The sequence below is a fragment of the Bufo gargarizans genome, chromosome 3 (genome assembly GCF_014858855.1).
Source record: "Bufo gargarizans isolate SCDJY-AF-19 chromosome 3, ASM1485885v1, whole genome shotgun sequence".
Classification (NCBI taxonomy): Eukaryota; Metazoa; Chordata; class Amphibia; order Anura; family Bufonidae; genus Bufo; species Bufo gargarizans.
In genome coordinates, this window is record NC_058082.1 from 93,828,693 (window position 1) to 93,852,299 (window position 23,607).

General features: G+C 44.8%; 1 protein-coding gene across 2 annotated transcripts in view; it reads right to left on the bottom strand.

Annotated features, from left to right (window-relative positions):
- ELMOD1 (ELMO domain containing 1) overlaps nt 1-23,607 on the bottom strand; it is a 131,183-nt gene that overhangs the window by 59,665 nt on the left and 47,911 nt on the right. For both annotated transcript variants that reach the window (XM_044285989.1, XM_044285988.1), the window contains exon 2: nt 23,189-23,277. In XM_044285989.1, the coding sequence (XP_044141924.1) occupies nt 23,189-23,205 (17 nt within the window). In that variant the 5' untranslated portion in view covers nt 23,206-23,277. The remainder of the gene's footprint in view (nt 1-23,188; nt 23,278-23,607) is intronic.

Genomic DNA, 23,607 nt, shown 5'->3' on the forward strand with positions numbered 1-23,607 from the left:
TTATAACATGGTTATAAGGGAAAATAGCATTCTGAATACAGAATGCATAGTAAACCAGCGCTAGAGGGGTTAAAAAAAATAAAAAATAATTTAACTCACCTTAGTCCACTTGCTCGCGAAGCCCGGCATCTCCTTGTGTATCCTCTGCGCTGAAGTTGAACAGGACCTGGGGTGAGCTGCTCCATTAAATATCGGTTAAGGACCTTCGATGACGTCACTCCGGTCATCACATGGTACGTCACATGATCTTTTACCATGGTGATTCACCATGGTAAAAGACCATGTGATGACCGGAGTGATGTCATCGAAGGTCCTTAACCGATATTTAATGGAGCAGCTCACCCCAGGTCCTGTTCAACTTCAGCGCAGACTCGGAGACACAAGGAGATGCCAGCTTCGCGAGCAAGTGGACTAAGGTGAGTTAAATTATTTTTAATTTTTTTTAACCCCTCTAGCGCTGGTTTACTATGCATTCTGTATTCAGAATGCTATTATTTTCCCTTATAACCATGTTATAAGGGAAAATAATAATGATCGGGTCTCCATCCCGATCGTCTCCTAGCAACCGTGCATGCAAATCGCACGGCATCCGTACTTGCTTGCGGATGCCATCCGATTTTCACACACCCCATTCATTTCTATGGAGCCTGCGTCACGTCGAAATCGGACAATATAGAGCATGCTGCGATTTCAACTGAACGCACAAGTGATGCGTTAAAAACAACGCTCATGTGCACAGCCCCATAGAAATGAATGGGTCAGGATTTAGTGCGGGTGCCATACGTTCGCCGCACGGATCGCACCCGCACGGAAAACTCGCCCGTGTGAAAGGGGCCTTAGGGTCCATTCACACGTCCGTTTTTTCTTTCCTGATCTGTTCCGTTTTTTGCGGAACAGATCAGGACCAGATCAGGACCCATTCATTTTCAATGGGTCCTGGAAAAAATCGGACAGCACAATGTGTGCTGTCCGTTTCCGTTGTTCCGTTCCGCATGTCCGTTTAAATATAAAACATGTCCTATTATGTTCCTGAAAAATCGGATCCTGGTACAATGCAAAGTCAATGGATCCGCAAAAAACGGAAGACATTCGGATGTCATTCCGTATGTCTTCCGTTTTTTGCGGAATCCGTTCCTGGAAACACATAGCAAATATTTTTTATTTATTTTTTTTAAAAGAAATCCAAACAACTTTATTTGATTATTGAATGTATACATGTTTCCGTTTTTTGCAGATCCGCAAAAAACGGATGACATACGGAAACATTTTCAGGAACAACGGATCCGCAAAAAACGGACTGAAATTCGGATTATAGAAAAATACTGACGTGTGAATGTAGCCTTAAAGGGGTTGTGTCTAGTGTTGAGCGAACCCGAACTTTTATACCGTTTATACTGAACTTTGCGTGTTCGAGTACCCAGACCCGAACCCGAACTTTGCCAGAAAAGTTCGGGTTCGAGTTCGGTGTCAGGGCATTTAATAAAGCTGAAGGGCAGGCAAATAACAAGCTTTCAAGCTGTGGGCACTTAGAAGCCATCACAGCCATGCCTACTAATGGCATGGCTGTGATTGGCCGGTGCATCATGTGACCCAGCCTCTATACAAACTGGATCATGTGTAGTAGCACTGCCCATCAGCTCTGAGTAGTGCAGGGACAGGAAGCAGGCAGCTAAAGCGAGGAAGAGTGTTAGGAATCTGGCTATTTGTTTTGTGGGTGACCTATAATGATTTTTTGGAGGGTGCAATACACCATCTTTGTACCCCTGACACAGAAATATAATAATAAATCCGGCTGTTAATTCTGTGGGTGACCTATAGTGATTTTTTGTGGGTGCAATGCACCATTTTTGTACCCCTGACACAAAAATATAATAGTTAATCTGTCTGTTAGTTCGATGGGTACATATACCCATTTTTGGTGTGATATACTCATGCACTTTATACGTGACAGGGAAATTAATAAAGTTAAAGGGAACCTGTCACCGTGATTTTGTGTATAGAGCTGAGGACATGGGTTTCTAGATGGCCGCTAGCACATCCGCAATTACCAGTCCCCATAGCTCTGTGTGCTTTTATTGTGTAAAAAAAACTATTTGATACATATGCAAATTAACCTGACATGAGTCCTGTCCCTGACTCATCTCACATACAGGACTCATCTCAGGTTAATTTGCATATGTATCAAATAATTTTTTTCCCACAATAAAAGCACACAGAGCTATGGGGACTGGGTATTGCGGATGTGCTAGCGGCCATCGAGCAACCAATGTCCTCAGCTCTATACACAAAATCCAGATGACAGGTTCCCTTTAAAGGGTTTCTACCACTTCGGTGTCACATATTTAGCTGTCAGACACTAGCGATCCGCTAGTGTCTGCTCTGCCCAACCATCCTAATATAATTGCTTTTGGGGCAGCCGTTTTGCTAAAAAAAGAACTTTTATTAATATGCTAATGAGCCTCTAGGTGCTATGGGGGCGTCATTAGCACCTAGAGGCTCCGTCTACCTTCAGAAACTGCCGCCGCCCAGCGCGTCCCTCCAGCCCGCCCATCTCCTCCTGAATGCGATCCTCCTTGTGAGCGCCTGTATTCTGCGCATGCACAGTGAATGTCTGACAGCTTTCCTGCTCAGACATCTCCACTGCGCCTGTTCCTCGGAGCACTATGGCGTCATCGCGCAGGCGCAGTGGAGATGTCTGAGCAAGGAAGCGGTCAGACATTCACTGCGCATGCGCAGAATACATACGCTCACAAGGAGGATCGCATTCAGGAGGAGATGAGCGGGCTGGAGGGACGCGCTGGGCGGCGGCAGTTTCTGAAGGTAGACGGAGCCTCTAGGTGCTAATGACGCCCCCATAGCACCTAGAGGCTCATTAGCATATTAATAAAAGTTCTTTTTTTAGCAAAACGGCTGCCCCAAAAGCAATTATATTAGGATGGTTGGGCAGAGCAGACACTAGCGGATCGCTAGTGTCTGACAGCTAAATATGTGACACCTAAGTGGTAGAAACCCTTTAATCTGATAGTTTGGCCGGTGACCTATTCCCATTTTTGGTGTGAGGTACACCTGCACTGCATACGTGACAGGGAAATTAATATAGTTAATTCGTCTGTTAGTTTGGCCGGTAACATATACCTATTTTTGGTATGAGATACACGTGCACTTTATACGCGAGAGGGAAATTAACGGGGTTGTCTCATCATGGAAAATGGGGGCATATCGCTAGGATATGCCCCATTGTCTTATGGGTGTAGGTCCCATATCAAAAACGGAGCCCCGCAAGTGATTTAGGGTGCACTGTGCATGCGCAGCCGTCCTCCATTCATTTCTATGGGAGCCAGGTTGGTAGAGGTCGGACCGGAGTCCTCCAGCCACAACCTTGCAGGGCTCCGTTCTCGATATACAGTGGATATAAAAAGTCTACACACCCCTGTTCAAATGTCAGGTTTCTGTGATGTAAAAAAATTAGACAAAGAAATCATTTCAGAACTTTTTCCACCTTTAGGCCTCTTTCCCATGGGCGTGTCCGAAAAATGCGGGCCGCAATGCACGAGCACAGTCCGTGGGGCAGCCGCAGCGGATCGCAAAAAGATAGAACATGTCCTATCTTTTTGCCGAACGGAAGTACGGGACGAAACCCCACGGAAGCACTCCGTAGGGTTCCGTTCCGCACCATTCTGCATCTTCGGATTTACGGACCCATTGAAGTGAATGGGTCCGCATCCATGATGCGGAATGCCCACGGAACGGCACCTGTGTATTGCATATCCGCAAATGAGGTCTGCAATACGGCGACGGGGCGCACACGCCTGTGGGAAAGAGACCTTAATGTGACCTATAAACTGTACAACTCAATTGAAAAACAAACTGAAATCTTTAAGGTGGAGGGAAGAAAAAATAAATTAAAAATACTGTAATGTGGTTGCATTAGTGTGCACACCTTCTTATAACTGGGGATGTAGCTGTGTTCAGAATTAAGCAATCACATTCAAAATCCTGTTAAATAGGAGTCAGCATACACCTGCCATCATTTACAGTGCCTCTGATTAACCCCAAATAAAGTTCAGCTGCTCTAGTTGGATTTTCCTGAAATTTCCTTAGTCGCACCCACAGCAAAAGCCATGGTCCACAGAGAGCTTCCAAAGCATCAGAGGGATCTCATTGTTAGAAGGTATCAGTCAGGAGAAGGGTAGAGAAGAATTTCTAAGGCATTAGATATACCATGGAACACAGTGAAGACCGTCATCATCAAGTGGAGAAAATATGGCACAACAGTGACATTACCAAGAACTGGACGTCCCTCCAAAATTGATAAAAAGACGAGAAGAAAACTGGTCTGGGAGGCCACCAAGAGGCCTACAGAAACATTAAAGGAGCTGCAGGAATATCTGGCAAGTACTGGCTGTGTGGTACATGTGATAACAATCTCCCGTATTCTTCATATGTCTGGGCTATGGGGTAGAGTGGCAAGACAAAAGCCGTTTCTTCCGAAGAAAAACATCCAAGCCAGGCTACATTTTGCAAAAACACATCTGACGTCTCCCAAAAGCATGTGGGGAAAAGGTGTTATGGTCTGATGAAACCAAGGTTGAACTTTTTGGCCATAATTCCAAAAGATATGTTTGGCGTAAAAACAACACTTCACATCACCAAAAGAACACCATCCCCACAGTGAAGCATGGTGGTGGCAGCATCATGCCAAGGGGCTGGTTTTCTTCAGCTGGAACTGGGGCCTTAGTTAAGCTAGAGGGAATTATGAACAGTTCCAAATACCAGTCAATATTTGCACAAAACCTTCAGGTTTCTGCTAGAAAGCTGAACATGAAGAGGAACTTCATCTTTCAGCATGACAACGACCCCAAAGCATACATCCAAATCAACAAAGGGATGGCTTCTCCAGAAGAAGATGAAAGTTTTGGAATGGCCCAGCCAGAGCCCAGACCTGAATCTGATTGAAAATCTGTGGGGTGATCTGAAGAGGGCTGTGCCCAGGAGATGCCCTCGCAATCTGACAGATTTGGAGTGTTTTTGCAAAGAAGAGTGGGCAAATCTTGCCAAGTCAAAATGTGCCATGCTTATAGACTCATACCCAAAAAGACTGAGTGCTGTAATAAAATCAAAAGGTGCTTCAGCAAAGTATTAGTTTGAGGGTGTGCACACATGCAACCATATTATTATTTTTTTTGTTTGTTTTCTTCCCTCCACCTAAAAGATTTCAGTTTGTTTTTCAATTGAGTTGTACAGTTTATAGGTCACATTAAAAGGTGGAAAAAGTTCTGAAATTATTTATCTTTGTCTCATTTTTTGACATTACAGAAACCTGACATTTTAACAGGGGTGTGTAGACCTTTATATCCACTGTAGGTGCGGGTCCCAGCAGTGGGAACTTGACCCGAACTCGAACCCCATTGAAGTCAATGGGGACCCGAACTTTGGTGCACTAAAATGGCTGGAAAAATAGTCATAGTAAGGGCTAGAGGGCTGCAAACGGAAGCAAAATGGGGGCAAGAGCAGGACAGTTGCCATGCAAACAAATGTGGATAGGGAAATTACTTAAAATAACCTAGAATAGAAAAAAATTTAAAATAATAATCTTGAACTACAATACAAGGCGGAGGTCAAAGTGGAGTAGGAGGTTGAGGAGGCGGTGATCGTGGCAGTGTAGGTGGAAGCTGCGGTGGAGGAGGAGGTAGCCAACACTTTAACCCGAAGTTGTGTCGCTTCAGCAAATTACATTTATAATGTAGAAAAATTTAAAGGGAATCTGTCAGCAGATTTGTACCTATGACATTGGCTGACCTGTTACATGTGCACTTGGCAGCTGAAGGCATCTGTGTTGGTCCCATGTTCATATGTGCCCGCATTGCTGAGAAAAATGAAGTTTTAGCATATGTAAATGAGCCTCTAGGAGCAACAGGGGCATTACCATTGCACCTAGAGGCTCAGCTTTCTCTGCAGGCCAGGCCTGATAACATGTACACTATCTAGACTTGTCAATTAATTAGAGAGGGGATGCAGCAGTTGTAGAGAGAGCTGAGCCTCTAGGTGTAATGGTAACACCCCTGATGCTCCTAGAGGCTCGTTTGCATATATTTAAATTTCATATTTCTCAGCAATGCGAGCACATATGAAAATGGGACCAACATAGATGCCTTCAGCTGCCAAGCGCACATGTAACAGGTCAGCCAGTGTCATAGGTACAGATCTGCTAACAGATGCCCTGTAATACAAGGCACTTACTAATGTATTGCGATTGTCCATATTGCCTCCTTTGCTGGCTAGATTAATTTTTTCATCCCTTTATACACTGCTCATTTCCATGGTTACGGCCACCCTGTAATCCAGCAGCAGTGGCCATGCTTGTACACTACAGGAAAAAGCGGCAGTCTATGCACACTCCCACGTTCCCCGGCCACCAGGGAGAGCGGTTCTTTTTCCTATAGGGTTCAAGTACGGACACCACTGCTGGATTACAGGGTGGTCGTAACTAGGGATGTCGATTCTCAAAAAACTTTGTTGTAATACTGTTCCCACTCCATACAGTATATCTCGCGCGACTTCGCAAAGTAATTACTTTGGCTGATCGGAGCAGAAACTCCGTACAGTATTACAACTAAGTTTTTTGTGAATCAACTATGGAAAAATGTATCCAGCCAGCAGAGGAGGCAATATGGACAATCACAATACATTAGCAAGTGTCTTGTATTAACTTTCTCAACATGATAAATGTTATTTGCTGGAGTGAGACAACCCATTTAAAGGCTACGTACACCTTCACTCATTTTGATCTAAACATAATTTTTTCAATTGGTCTTTATTAAAAAATATTCAGCCGTTCTGTCACAAAGGGTTAATGGTTTGTCTAGCTGTGTGAATGGTACTTTCACTTGGTGCTGTCATCTAATACACCTTATCTCTAAATGACTAAAAAGTCAAACACTTTTTTAAGCCACATTCTTATCAGAAAGATAAGAACTGAGCTATAATGAGTGTTTACAGTGTCAGAGATAGGAAACAGTAAAAATACAGGAGCATGCTACTAGAGAATCCAAAGGCTGTATAGAGAAAGGGACTCCAAATTTGTAAAAAAAAAAAAAAGAAAAAGACCAACTCAAAAAACAATTTTTAGGTTAAAATGAGTATAATGCAATAATAAAAAAATTACCCCCAAAGGTGTCCATAGCCTTTAAAGATACACCAAACATTGTGTGCAATTTGATATATTTGGTGTATATATAATGCAATATATAGACTCCTGCAAAACTGACTTGATCATCTGCAGATCTTAAGAACGCCTGCTACTTCCTTGATTTGCATAACCAAAAGCTAGTTTCACACTTGCGGCACAGCTCTCCAACAATGCCGGATGTTACCAGAATGCCCGTGTCACCATTAACTATAATGGGGTCTGGATGAAAACCGGTGGTTGTTATCTGGTAAATATGCCAGGATTTGGGCAGAATGAAAAGGCTGCACGCAATGGCTTTTGTCCGGCCAATTCCTGGCATTCTCCTTCTTGGTGTTGCAATTTCAGTGTTGAGGAATCTATTTTAATAAAACTATTTTGGGTTTTATTTGCATTTTGTATGCTGTTGACTGTGCTCGTGTTAACCTTATTATACGGGTTGTGATTATTTCCACAATACCAAATGTGTTCTTTTTTTAGATGAACACTTTTAGGAAACATAAATTGTCAGGCAAACTATTCGAATATGGCTTTGTCAGAGCCTAATGAGGCATATAGCTATGGCAGGCCTGGGTGCATTTGTTAGATCACTGGTTGCGAGGGCATCCATTGGCACCCCATGCTCGCTTTCCGGGAGCATCAATACTGTGGCAGAGGGAGCCTCTCACTCTGTTTAACCACCTAGATGCCATGGTTGCTACTAACTGTGGCATCTATGGGGTTAATGCAGCAGTGCTGTTCTGCTGGATCTTCCCTGTGAATGCTGCTATATAGTACAGCATTGTTCACAGGACTCAGCAGCGCCACCTGGCGCCTGCACAATGCGCCTTTGCCTGCCGAGCTGGGGAGATGACTGAGGACCACTTTGATCGAGACGTTCAATGCTCTGCATGTAGTTTAGGGAAGCAGGGAATTTGTAGCTCAATGTACAGTGTTGTACCGTATTTATGAAGGCCTACATCTCTCTCTTTTTATGACATGTACAGCTACATAGTTACATAGTTAATACGGTTGAAAAAATAGATAAGTCCATCAAGTTCAACCAAGGGTTAGGTGGGGACACGAATCCCAGAAGGAAGTGAGAGTAAGTGATTTCTAAACATTTTCATAAGCAGTAATGTCATTTTCTTTTAAGAATTCATCTAAACCCTTTTTAAATCGGTTCCCTGTTCCTGCTGTGACCACGTCCTGAGGAGTCTATTCCACAGCTTCACCGTTCTTACAGTAAAGAAGCTTTGATGCTTCTGGAGACTGAACTTTTTCCTCTCCAGTCGGAGGCAGTGCCCCCTTGTCTTTTAAGGGCATTTGACATGAAACAGTTTTTCACCGTATTTTTGGTATGGCCCATTTATATATTTGTATAAGTTAATCATGTCCCCCCCTTAGACGTCTCTTCTCAAGACTAAATAAATGTAATTCTTTTAATCTTCATAACTAAGACCCTCCATGCCCCTTATCAGTTTAGTCGCTCTCCTCTGTACTTTTCCCGCTGCAGTGCGTCCTTTCTATGGACTGGTGCCCAGAACTGAACTGCATATTCCAGATGAGGCCGCACCAACGCTTTGTAAAGTGGTAATATTACATCCCTGCCCCGCGAGTCCGTGCCTCGTTTAATGCATGACAATATCCTGGTGGCCTTAGAAGCAGCTGATTGACATTGTGTGCTGTAATTTAACATCCAAACATTTAACTGTTATTTAACAGCCAAACAAAACTCAATATTTATTACCCTGATTCTGTAGTTTACAGAAACACCACATTTGTTATCGTAAACTGCTGTACGGGCACATGGCAGGGTGTAGAAGGAAAGGAATGCCATATGGTTTTTGGAGGGCAGATTTCACTGGGATAATTTTAAGTTGCCATGTCACATTTCAAGACCCCCTGATGCACCCCTAGAGTAGAAACTCCAAAAAAGGGACCCCATTTTGGAAAATACAAGACCATTACTACCAAGATGTATAACTTTACATTTATCCACATTGAATCTCATTTGCCAAGTTGTAGAACAGCTAGGGCAGTGCTAAATCCCGCCATCAGTACTGGTGATGTCACCAGCAACACTGCTAGGTGGAAGCTTCAGCCTAGCAATGTACAAACAAAAAAGCCCTTGCCCTGCACGATACAGTGCAGGACAAGGAAGAGCATCAGAGCATGAAATGCTCCGATTCTCATGTCAGGGGGTCTGCCTGGGTGAAAATGGGGATATATGTCCGAGTTCAGCCCTGAACCTGGACAACCCCTTTAAGATAGGAGTGGGCTGCTTTCACATGTAGTTTTTTAGTAGCATTTTTCTGCACTTTTGTGTTTTTAGTCTTGTTTTTCTGCACTTGCATTTTTTGCAGTAAAAACACCAGCTCCAGATGTTCGCTGAAGGTCTATTGGAAGTGTGAAATGCAGGACACACAGGCATTTTTTTTTTTTATTCCTAGCGTTCTGTCCATTAGGTGGCATTTTATGTCTTTCTGGCTTCTTTTCAAAAACACAGCATGCTGAAGCTCTTGGAGTATTTCCAGGCATTTTGTCAAAACCTTTCTATAGGTGAAAAATGATATGAAGAAAAGACAGCAAAAACGCAGGTGAAAAAAAAAAATATAACTTTTTTAATCTTGGCTTTTTTTAGGGGTAGAAAACCCCACCCCAGAGCCAAATTTATGTGTGGAGACTCTAACAGCCATTAACTGTGGCATGGAGCCCATTCTAAATTTTCCTATGGCCCTATGATTTCTGTGTATGCCATATTAGGGCGGATTCACACATACAATATATGGAGAAAAGTATTGAGACACAGCTCTAAGGCTACTTTCACACTTGTGTTTCTATTTTCTGGTATTGAGATCCGTCATAGGGTCTCAATACCGGAAAAAAATGCGTCCGTTTTGTCCCCATTCATTGTCAATGGGGACAAAGCATAACTGAACAGAACGGAATGCTCTAAAATGCATTGTGTTCCGTTTAGTTGCGTTCCCATACTGGAGAGCAAACCACAGCATGTTGCGGTTTCCTTTCCGTCATGGGATGCGGAGCAAGACGGATCCGGCATGACCGACAATGCAAGTCAATCCGTTTAACTCTGACACAATAGAAAACGGATCCGTCCCCGATTGACTTTAAATGGTGTTCATGACGGCTCCGTCATTGCTATGTTAAAGATAATACAACCGGATCCATTCATAACAGATGCAGACGGTTGTATTATCAGATCCAGCAAGAACACAAGTGTGAAAGTAGCCTTAATCATTGAATTTAGGTGTTACATTCAGTCGCTTTGCCACAGGTGTATAGCACCCAGCCACAAGCTATGCAGTCTGCCATTACCACAGGTGTATAACATCCAGCCACTAGCTATGCTGTCTGCCATTACCACAGGTGTATAACATCCAGCCACTAGCTATGCCGTCTGCCATTACCACAGGTGTATAACATCCAGCCACTAGCTATGCCGTCTGCCATTACCACAGGTGTATTACATCCAGCCACTGGCTATGCAGTCTGCCATTATCACAGGTGTATAACACCCAGCCACTGGCTATGCAGTCTGCCATTACCACAGGTGTATAACATCCAGCCACTAGCTATGCCGTCTGCCATTACCACAGGTGTATTACATCCAGCCACTGGCTATGCAGTCTGCCATTACCACAGGTGTATAACATCCAGCCACTAGCTATGCCGTCTGCCATTACCACAGGTGTATTACATCCAGCCACTGGCTATGCAGTCTGCCATTATCACAGGTGTATAACACCCAGCCACTAGCTATGCAGTCTGCCATAACCACTGGTGTATAAGATCCAGCCTCTAGCTGTGCAGTCTGCCTTTAGGGCTCATGCACACGGCCATAGTTTTGGTCCCCATCCGATCTGCATTATTTGCGGATCAGATGCGAACCTATTCATCTCAATGGGGTCGCAAAAGATGCAGACAGCACACTCGTGCGCCCGGAGAACGTTACCTGCCTGTTTGCATTGTGCCAGCTGTAAAGTTTGGTGGAGGAGGGATAATGCTATGGGGTATTTTTAGGGGTCGCCAAGGACCCTTAGTTCTAGTAAAGAGAAATCTTAAAGGGATTATCCGATATCTAAAATACCCCCCCAATGCCTGGGCCCCTTCTATGGATTATACTTACCTGCTCCCCAGCATCCTCGTCACTCCACATCCCTGCACGGCCGCCGCTGCATCTTCCTGTTGCTCGAATTAAAACATGCGGTGACAGGGGGAGCAGCCAATAGCAGGCCGCGACGGTGACCAGCCTCAAGGGGGCTCATCCCTGTCGCGCCCTGCTATTTGCTGCTCCCCCTGTCACCAGAGGTTTTGATCCAAGCAAAACAGGCAAGTGTTCAGTTTTTTTGGCCGGAGAGAAAACCGTAGCCTGCTGCGGTATTATCGCCGTCCTGAAAAGTAAAAAAGACTGAACTGAAGACATCCTGATGCACCCTGAACGGATTGCTCTCCATTCAGAATGCATTAGGATAAAACTGATCAGTTCTTTTCCGGTATAGAGCCCCTAGGACAGAACTCTATGCCGGAAAAGAAAAACGCTAGTGTGAAAGTACCCTAAGGGTCCTTAAAGGGGTTGTCTCACGTCAGAAAATAGCATTTATCATGTAGAGAAAGTTAAAACAAGGCACTTACTAATGTATTGTTATTGTCTATATTGCCTCCTTTGCTGGCTGGATTCATTTTTCCATCACATTATGGACTGCTCGTTTCCATGGTTATGACCACCCTGTAATCCAGCAGTGGTGGACGTGCTTGCACACTATAGGAAAAAGCACTAGCCTATGTGAGCTACCACGATCGTGGCCACCACAGAGGCCGGCACTTTTTCCTATAGTGTGCAAACATGACCACGACTGATGGATTACAGGGTGGTCGCAACCATGGAGACGAGCAACGTGTAATATGATGAAAAAATGAATCCAGCCAGCGAAGGAGGCAATATGGACAATCACAATACATTAGTAAGTGCCTTGTATGAACTTTCTCTACATGATAAATGCTGAAGTGAGACAACCCCTGCATTAGGCGGACTGCTTCAATGTTGTAATTAGACTGAGTGGAAATTTTCAGCAGTCCGGCTTATTTCGCACGCGATGATGGTATAACCTGATAATAATCATGTCCATTAATAGACATAATAGATCTGCTAGTGTACAGCGACGTATGGAGCACATAAAAGGTGGTCACAGATAGCGGTCATAACAGCCCACATACATAATGTGAAGGTAATAAGATGCCGGCTTGTAAAGAAAGATTAGAAGAAACTGAAACCTCTATTAGCACATAAATGAGTCACCGTTCAGGCTGCCAATGTCACCTCCTAGTGTTATATTGTTTGTCATTTTTGATACCAGGCACCTGTTCAAAACTGCAGCGTGAAATAGGCGACACAGTGTATTAATTAAGTGTGATCTAAGTAATACCACGGGCTCGAGCCTACGCGGTGACACAGCTGTTGCGGATATTTTATTCCGTAATGAAGGCTTTGAAGTCCTGCGGTGCGGCAGATGTTGCGGAACAACAATTACCAGCATGCTCTGCCAGCCTCAAAGCTCATGGCTCTGCACTGTACGGCCCTTCCCAGCGTTACTTTGCCCATTAGAGGAGATGATTCTGGGATTTGCCTACTGTGTTACAGTATTCCAGTAGTCTGTTCTGGCAGAGGCGCAGGCTACCAGACTTACCGTATCTGGCCTAGCCGGACACCGCCGGATCTCATTGCTATAATGGGATTCATTGGGTTTCGGGCAGGTTTGCGGCATAAATACTGGCTTTCTGCTGGAAAAATAGCGCTGCATGTGGTGTCCGGCTATGCCCGATATGGTAATTCCAGTAGTCTACCGGAGCAGAGGTTTATGTCTGCTGGATTTGGTGCGGATTCTTCGCCAGCCGAACTAGAGAAAGTAAAAAACCATCCAGGAGCGGCATAGACCAGCTTCCTATAAAGTGGAATAATCACTGCTCTTCTTCACAAGCAAGAACGCCATCTCATAGCAAACAAGACTCTCTACCAGATGGGTCTCTTCCTTCTGACGGTCTCTGAGGTAGTTTTCTTCCTCAGGAAGGAGAGATAATTTGCATATTTTCCCCATGGAATAATGCCTATAAGCATAGCAAATCTCCATAAACGGCTGATCTCTTCAATGAGAATCAATATACACCGACCCAGTGTAATGGAGTGAGCAACAATAACAAATGGTGACTGTGGGGACACGAGGGTCACTGGGTGCTCTCGTCCGCCAGCCTGGCTATATTTATAAAGACCACGCAGGGTCAGGGCTCATACCACCGAACGCCCGTGCTCCTTCCCCTACACTACTCAGACAACACAGGGTGAGGGTACAATGCTCATTGGATAACCAACAGTCAGCAGCATATAGTACCGTCCGAGCAAGGACACAGGATGGCACAAGGGACAGCGATTCACCCTTACGCTGACACGCCAGGGATTAAACCTCTGCGACTTCGGGGGACCCAGGATCGACTACCCCAGGCAGTAGCACCCCGCTTTGGGCGGGCATCCACCGAGAGAGGGTAGCGGCAAGCTTAGGGAGCCGGCGGTGCACAGCGAGGTCAGGTGACCCAATCATCCCAACCTGGACTCTCCAACCGAACCCGTAGGCTCGAGGTTGGGCAGAAGAGCAGTTTTGAAGTGTACGAGCTGGAACCATAGGGTGAGGGTACAATGCTCCGGGAAGTCCCTAGGGTATTCTACAGGACATCAGCCCAGGGACTTCCCGGAGCATTGTACCCTCACCCTGTGTTGTCTGAGTAGTGTTCCACCCATGGTAAAAGGAGCAGAATCTTTCGGTGGTCTTTATAAAGATAGCCAGGCCGGCGGATGAGAGCACCCACTGACCCTCGTGTCTCCACAGTGACTACTCACCTTACCGATCCTCATCACTGCTGTTCCATCACTGCTCTGGCTGAACAGCAGCGGCGGAGCAATCTGCTCAGCTCTTTCTGCTCTATGCTGTGCTCACACCCCATGTTCATTGTGACTGATTCCCTTTAACTATACACAGGCACTCTGTTCTCTGTGGGCTCGGCAAGACGAAAAACTGCTATGGGTCCAGACTCTATACCTGTGGTTTAAAATAGAGGCACAGAGGGATTTATTTCTCACAGAGCTATGAGAAAACAAATCATGGCATACTCCAGTGCATGCTGTGTGATAAATAGTCGTAAACTGGTTCGAAGCACCATGCTGCGTAAACCGGAACCATAGGTGCCCCATGTGCTGAAAGTTCTCTACTCTTATCCTTATGAGAGACACTTTTATATATTTAGCTATGATCAGTTAAAGGGGTTAAGTAAAAAAACTAGGGCAGCCGCTATAAACGGTCTAAAATAACAAACAAAAAGTGATTCCCCAACCATTATCTCCGCTGCTACCTTCAGCGTTGCGTACCTCTGGTCCTGCCCGCCATTATTTGATATCCTGGCTGCAGCGGCAATGCTCCATGAACACCAATTCAACACTGCAGCCAATCACAGGCCTCAGCAGTGATGTCCTATATACTGCTAAGGCCGGTGATTGGTTGCACAGTGACCTGTGATCTCTCCGCTGCAGCCAGGAAGACGTCAGCACTGCAGGATCGGAACGCATTGCTGGAGAGAAAAGGAGTGAGTATCTCACATATTTTAGACCATTTACAGCGGCTGCTCGTGTTTTCAATTAAATTGGACAACCCTGCTAAAAATTTGAAATATCTGATTGATCTGACCGGACTAGTTGATGGCGGATTAAAGGAATTTTACTTCATATATAAATTTTTGTTTTCAGTTGGTATCGGTCACTTGACAGTCACTGACATATCATAAGGGTCCTATTTAGAGACAAGCAAATCTCTTAGGCCTCTTTCACACGGCGTCATGTTTTTTGCCCTGATAAGATGCGGGTGCGTTGCGGGAAAATGCGCGATTTTTCTGCGCTAGTGCAAAATATTGTAATGCGTTTTGCACGCGCGTGAGAAAAATCGGCATGTTTGGGATCGGTGTTCTGTAGATTGTATTATTTTCCCTTATAACATGGTTATAAGGGAAAATAATAGCATTCTTAATACAGAATGCATAGTATAATAGGGCTGGAGGGGTTATAAAAAAAAAAAAAAAAAAAAAAGTTAACTCACCTTAATCCACTTTATCGCGCAGCCCGGCTTCTCTTCTGTCTTCTTCTTTGCTGATGACGTCACTGTGCTCATCACATGGTCCAATCACATGGTTCCTCGCCATGGTGAGGGACCATGTAAATGGATCATGTGATGTGACGTCACCACAGGTCCTTAGCCGGCAGCTCAACAATACAGAAGAAGACAGAGATCAGCAACTACGCGATCAAGTGGACTCCGTGAGTACATTTTTTTAAAATTTTTAACCCCTCCATCACTATTGTACTATGCATTCTGTATTCAGAATGCTATTATTTTCCCTTATAACCATGTTATAAGGGAAAATAATACAGATCGGGTCCCCATCCCGATCATGTCCTAGCAAACATGCGTGAAAATTGCACCGCTTCCGCACTTGCTTGCGGATGCTTGCGATTTTCACGCTGCCCCATTAATTTCAATGGGGCCTGCGTTGCGTGAAAAACGCAGAATATAGAGCATGCTGCGATTTTCACGCAACGCACAAGTGATGTGTGAAAATCACCGCTCGTGTGCACAGCCCCATAGAAATGAATGGGTCAGGATTCAATGCAGGTGCAATGCGTTCACCTCACGCATTGCACCCGCGTGGAATACTCGCCCGTGTGAAAGGGGCCTTAAAGTTAGATTTGGGTCCGATATGGCCGAATCGTTCATGTGATTCAATTTGGGTCCGAATGAATTCTACCCCAATCAAAAGTGCTCTGATCACCTGGAAAGCCCCTCATTCTCTCCTCGATTCTCTGAAATCTAAACGCACAAAATGCAAATTCGGTAGAATCAGAAATTTTTAAAAAATGTTAGCCGAATTTCCAAATTTTTGAATCGATCCTCTCCTCTCTAGCCCCATTTACATTTTATCCACAACGTACACAGATGTGACCATCTCACAAACAAGTCTGAGCGCCCGATCCTTTACCGATGCCGTCCACAGGATTTCTGACCCCCTTGTATGAAGCCCTTTTTACTCCTTGCTGTAGAGATGCATTTTCTGCGTCTTGGATGGACGTGCCTCTGGTGATTTGGATAAGTTTCATGCTTTTTTTCCCTCGCTCCTTCTTGCACGTCAGGCTCTCACCTCTGGAATCTGCCAGAGAATCACCATGGCAACATAGCGTTCCCGTCCTCTTCATCAGATTTATCATACCGATGGGCACGACGCTAAGAGGATTGTGCAGCCTGCATATTAACCTCATCTTATACCTTCTTATCATCTGCAAGAAGCTCCACCTTACTGCATCGCGGTTTATCCTAATCAATAAACTACGTGCACATCGGGTGATATGGACTGAAAATGTAAGAAGAATCTGGTGTTGGTAATGGGGTCCTTATATGGTTTGGGACCACCGCCGTGTGAACAGATCCATCAGTTATCAGAAAATACCCCCTGCTGATAACTACTGATTTTGCCACGGGAATCCTTACCTGGCCTGATATTTAGGGTGCCACTGCCGTCCACCATTGACTTTTAATGCCATAAAGTGGCGTAGAAAATGGTAAATGAGACGGGCCGGCCGGAAGCGCCAGGGTAAGAAGTCAAGACACTTAAAGGGAGTCTGTCACCTCCATATGGCCATATACAGTGCTTCCATGGCTCTGTAGCACACCTATACAGGATTGTAACGGTACCTTTGTCTTTGTCTTTAGACTTGCACCAGCAGGAAAAACGAAGTTTAATTCATATGCAAATGAGCACTCGCAAGTGCCCAGGGGCGACGTTCAGTGTGTAGGTGCCCAGGGGCGGCGTTCAGTGTGTAGGTGCCCAGGCTGCTCTGCCTTCTTTTCACTTTACTCCTCCCCAGTCTCTGCCTTTGCCCGCCCTCCAAGTTTCTTGCCTAATCGATTGGTCCGGACTTGGAGGGCGGGCAAAGGCAGAGACTGGGGAGGAGTAAAGTGAGAAGAAGGCAGAGCAGCCTGGGCACCTACACACTGAACGCCGCCCCTGGGCACCTACACACTGAACTCCTCCCTGGGCACTTGCGAGTGCTCATTTGCATATGAATTAAACTCCATTTGTCCTGCTTGTGCAAGTCTAAAGACAAAGGTACTGTTACAATCCTGTATAGGTGTGCTACAGAGCCATGGAAGCACTGTATATGGCCATATGGAGGTGACAGACTCCCTTTAATACATCACTGTCAGTATATAACCTCAGACAACTCATATGTGTGGTTTTATTTTTAAATTTTAACATCCTTAAAATATGCACAATTCCATTAGAAAAAAATATCTCAGATTTCATACTTAAGCATATGTACAACAAGTACACAGGAGTATCCCCAAAAGAAAAAGGAAAAAAATATAAAAATCACAGTACTGCAGGGTCAGTTTTCGCCGCATCTAATTAGAGTAGGAGGCAACCTTGGCGTGGTGAGTGGGCATGTACAGTACGTATATCAGGGGCTGTATACTATTTATGGCGCTGAGAAGCAAAGTTAATTGTGCTGAGAAGCAGTTATAGATCAATGCATAGCATGGGGATGTGCGAGCCAAGTTTTTTTTTTTTTTTTAAAGAGCGTGACTCAAAATCTGATAAAATCATTGGTGTCGTATAAAACCCTGTGCTAAGCCACACACCCCCAAGTCACGCCCTAAGTTGCACCTCCAAATAATCGCTTAATAATCCAAATCGAGGTTACATGTTCAATTAATCATGTTTGTCATTTTTGTCATAATCGCCCAGCCCAAGTTAGGGGAATAATACATTTCCCCCATTATTACATCAGAAAGTTACAATTTTTTAGACATGGAGTTTCCCTGCTTTGGATAATCCCTACTTCTACCTTGACAATAAACTGATCATAAAGTGTCCCTCCAGAGATCCCCTTTAGGCCTCTTTCACACGTGACGGATTTGTTCAGGATGTGTCCCGGGTGTACTGCGGCAAACCCGCGCGAGTAGGTACCCAATTGCAGTCAGTTTTGAATGCGATTGCGTTCCGTTGTTCAGTTTTGCACGCGCGGAATAAAAAACTGTGGTACCCAGACCCGAACTTCTTCACTGAAGCTCAGGTTTGGGTTAGGTGGTGTGTAGATGTTATTATTTTCCCTTATAACATGGTTATAAGGGAAAATAATAGCATTCTTTAATACAGAATGCATAGTAGGTGGTCAATTGAAGGTTAAAAAAAATAAAAAATTAACTCACCTTCTCCTCTTGATCGCGTAGCTGCCGGTCTCTTCTTACTTCTTTAATCATGAGCTGCCGGCTAAAGGACCTGTGCAGGCGGCGCAGGGACGTTATTGCGCCACCTGAGCCATACAGAGCAGGACACAGGCCGGAAGAGGCCTGCATCGCATCACTGACAGCAGCATAAGGTAAGTATATGTGTTTATTGTTTTTATTATTTATAGTATACTGTGGCAAGAAGGCGGGTGGGGGCCCTATATACTAGCACAATATGGAGGGCTACTATGGAGCAGAGGGGAAGCACTATGGGGGCCCTATATACTGCCAAAATATGGGGGGGTGCACTATGGAGAAGAGGGGGAAGCACTATGGGGGCCACTATGGAGAAGAGGGGAAGCACTATGGGGGCCCTATATACTGGCACAATATGGGGGGGGGGACTATGGAGAAGAGGGGAAGCACTATGGGGGCCCTATATACTGGCAAAATACGGGGGCACTATGGGGGCCCTATATACTGGCACAATATGGGGGGGAACTATGGAGAAGGGGGAAGCACTATGGGGGCCCTATATACTGGCAAAATACGGGGGGGGCACTATGGAGAAGAGGGGAAGCACTATGGGGGCCCTATATACTGGCACATATGGGGGCACTATGGAGAAGAGGGGAAGCACTATGGGGGCCCTAAATACTGGCACAATACGGGGGGCACTATGGAGAAGATGGGAAGCACTATGGGGGCCCTATATACTGGCACATATGGGGGGCAGTATGGAGAAGAGGGGAAGCACTATGGGGGCCCTATATACTGGCACAATATGGGGGGAACTATGGAGAAGAGAGGAAGCACTATGGGGGCCCTATATACTGGCAAAATACAGGGGGCACTATGGAGAAGAGGGGAAGCACTATGGGGGCCCTATATACTGGCACTATGGAGAAGAGGGGAAGCACTATGGGGGCCCTAAATACTGGCACAATACCACAATACGGGGGGCACTATGGAGAAGATGGGAAGCACTATGGGGGCCCTATATACTGGCACATATGGGGGGCACTATGGAGAAGAGGGGAAGCACTATGGGGGCCCTATATACTGGCACAATATGGGGGGGGAACTATGGAGAAGAGAGGAAGCACTATGGGGGCCCTATATACTGGCAAAATACGGGGGGCACTATAGAGAAGAGGGGAAGCACTATGGGGGCCCTATATACTGGCAAAATACGGGGGGCACTATAGAGAAGAGGGGAAGCACTATGGGGGCCCTATATACTGGCACAATATGGGGGGGCTACTATATACTGGCACAGTATCTATTCTGCGAATTGCAACAACTAAGCTAACTCCAGACTTTGATGCCTTAGCAAAAAAGGGAGACCAACACTGTTCCCACTAAAATTTAAGGTGAGTTATAAATACTATGTTATGAAAGAAATACATTGCATAAAAGTTTTGTACAATAACTCTTTTTATGCTTTTATACCTTGAATTAAACTAAACCTTTAATGTTTTACGAAATTTCTATTTAATTTATATTAATTCACACAAACGCCCATCCATCTACTCTTGGTCCGGCCCCCGGGTCCAATATATGAACCCATTGTTGCCCACGAGTCTAAAAGTTTGCCCACGTCTGGTCTAGACTGTGTTTTTAAAGGCACAAACTAAATGTTGGTTTCTTTTCTCTAGGTTGCAACGCCATTTACTTTGGTGTAAAGTTCTGTTTATGTAAGTTTTACATACAGTGTTTGAACCAATCCTGCTAGAATTTATAAATGTAGAAGAAACAAAATTGCACATGTATATGGATAAGTATTATTTCCTTTTTTTGTGTCCCTAGATTGCTTTGTTGTTGCTCTTCTACGTGTTTACCGTTGAAATACATGTGTGAGTGACAGAGATGGTCCTCTCCGGGTTCTTTGGGTTTCTGGTAAGTTTTTTGTTGTGTTATATGTCTGTAGAATTTAGTACATTTAAAAATGTCTGTTATACTTTCAAATATAAACAGTAAATTTTATGTGAGAATAACAATTTTTTATTCTTATTTAGGTTGTAGTTATGTTTTTCAAGTTGGAACAATCAAGCTAGAAGAGATGGAGACAAGAAACTTACGATTTTCAGGTAAGTTGTTAATAAACTATTATGCCTTTTATTTGTTATGCACTACTTTTATTATACTTCTAACAATTTGAAGAGCGTGTCACCTCTTCTGACGCTAGATCGCTTTTCCCAATAAATGTATTCCCAACAATAGAACACTTGTTGACAATTATTTCTCTTAAAGAGGACCTTTCACCGATTATGACACTGTGAACTAAGTATACAGACATGGAGAGCGGCGCCCGGGGATCTCACTGCACTTACTATTATCCCCGGGCGCCGCTCCGTTCTCCCGCTATTCCCTCCGGTATCTCCGGTCACTAAGTTATAGTAGGCAGAGATTTCAGTCACTAAGTTATAGTAGGCGGAGATTTCAGTCACTAAGTTATAGTAGGCGGAGTCTGCACTTGTTCTTCTGTAGCGCTGGCCAATCGCATTGCAGAGCTCACAGCCTGGGAGAAAATAACCTCCCAGCCTGAGAGCTCTGCGATTGGCCAGCGCTAGAGCAGAACAAGGGCAGACTCCGCCTACCATAACTTAGTGACCGGAGATACCGGAGGGCATAGTAGGAGAACGGAGAGGCGCCCGGGGATAATAGTAAGTGCAGCGAGATCCCCGGGCGCCGCTTTACAAGTCTGTATACTTAGTTCACAGTGTCATAATCGGTGAAAGGTCCTCTTTAACTCTGCCTTGTGCAATTTCCCTGTTATTCTAAGCTTCTGAGTTCATTGTCAATTGGGAACGTCCCTACAATCTGAGACTGCATCAGGCTGTATAGAAACACATCCCCCATCTCCTACATACAGTTGCCAATGAACTTAGAAACTTAGAATAACAGAGGAATGAAACAATGAAAAGTTGTGAGAAAAGATGACCCAGAATTGTTTGTTGTGGAATGCAGTGTAATTAATAAAACAGATCAAGAATCCCAGCAACTCCTATCTTGCTTGAAAATAAATTATTTTTATTCCATATTTATTTAATGTCTAGTAGACGCGTTTCGGCACGCAGCCTTTGTCTGCCTAATTAATAAAACAGACATGTCAGGTGTGGTGATGGCTCCTATTTCACAAAGGGTTACAGGAAAAGAAGGAAGGGAAATGTAAAGTTCGGCAAAGGCAGTGATACAATTCTCTATATCAGGGATCAGCCACCTCTGGCCCTCCAGCAGTTCCTAAACTATTATACCCAGGATGCGTAGTTCACTTCTATGGGAGTTACAAGAACAGCTTAGCAATTGTGCATGCTGGGAGTGGTAGTTTCTCTGCAGTTGGAGTGCCAAAAGTTAATGATCCCCGCTCTATATAATGAAACATACATACATACAACATTGTATCTTCATGTATTATGTATATTTAACATTTTATTTATCTAAACAGAGAGAATTTCCGTGAATTGAAATGCGGTGCCAGGGAAGGTTCTTCGGAAGTCCAAAGCATATCAAAAATTTTGTATCTTTTTGCAAAAACATACTCTTGGAAAGGTCAAATATTTTGTTCCTGGCAATAAAGAGTTTTCAGTATTAGTTATATCATCTTTTTTTTTACCTCCCCATATAAGGGGGCTGTAAGGGATGCGTGGGATCTTGACTAGTCACAGGAGTGTGGGGGTTGCATGGGAGGAGGGTTAAAGGGGTTGTCCGGGTTCAGAGCTGGACCCGGACATACCCTTATTTTCACCCAGACAGCCCCCCTGAGGCGAGCATCTCATGCTCTGATGCGCTTCCTCGCACAGGCTCTTTTGTTTTCAATAACACACTGCCGGGCGGTAACTTCTGCCCGGCAGTGTGTTTGGTGACATCACCGGCTCTGATGGGCGGGCTTTAGCGCTGCCCTAGCCGTTTTACTGGCTAGGGCAGTGTTAAACCCTGCCCATCAGTGCTGGTGACGTCATCGGGGTTCCTGTCAGCCCCATGGAGAGCCCCGGTACGTCACCGGAACTCCTAAAAATGCCTTTGCCCTGCGCGATTTAGGAGAACATCGGAGCATGAACTGCTCTAATGCTCTTGTCAGGGGGGCTGCCGGGGGGAAAATTGAGGTATGTCCAGGTTCAGCTCTAAACCTGGACAACCCCTTTAAGACTTTGACAGAGCCCCCACAACAGTATTATACAATGACACTACATGACAGACAGTGTGTATATATATATATATATATACACACATTATAGGAAAAGGATGGCGTGGCAGCCGGGTCTGGTCTTGATTGTGACCAGCCAAAGGAGTGGGGTTTACACAGGAGGAGGGAGTTGCGAAGCACGCGCGGGGGGAGGGGGGGATACAAACATTTGCTGTGGGGCCCAGTCACTTCTAGCTACCCAGATGGGCCTTTAGGGCATTCTGTTGGCTTTTGGTTCATAACTTCTACTAGGAATAATAGAGGGATGGAACAACATAGAGTTCTAATAATAGATTGTCGGGAATCGTTACTACGTGGGAGATGCAAGGAGCGTAGTTGGTAAAACAGACAGGTTAGAGAGACCCTTCAAGCATTTCCTCTTACATTCCAAGGATAATAGAGAAGGTGTGACACCGGCACGTGACCCCCACAAGATGGCTGCCTCCTCTCTGCGAAGGCGGCAGGTACAGCTTGAATAAATAAGAGGCAATTACTTACTTCATGAAGTGCTTCATTGTTAATGCCTCAGCAATCCGAGCGGAGAATCCTCAGCAATTTTCCTTAGAATAGACTTGTGCCGACAGAATCTGAAAAGAGTCAGCGGGAAAGAGCGTTAAGAAGACAGAAAATGTCTCATTCTCCGGCGCCGGCCGTTCTCTGAACTGGAATGGTTCTCTGCCTTCACCTTCGTTTGCATAGCCATTAATATCGAGATTTTCTGCTCCACTTTACATTCTATTTCATTTCATTTTTTTCTTCTATTTTGCATTTCTCTGAAATCATCTCAGGTCAAATACATAGAGAACAATGGACAGATATAGCAGAGCTCAATCGGTCAATAAGCGCAGTGGGGCAGATTCACTAATCCTACTAAAGGGAACCTGTCATCAACGTTATGCTGCCCATACTAATGGAAG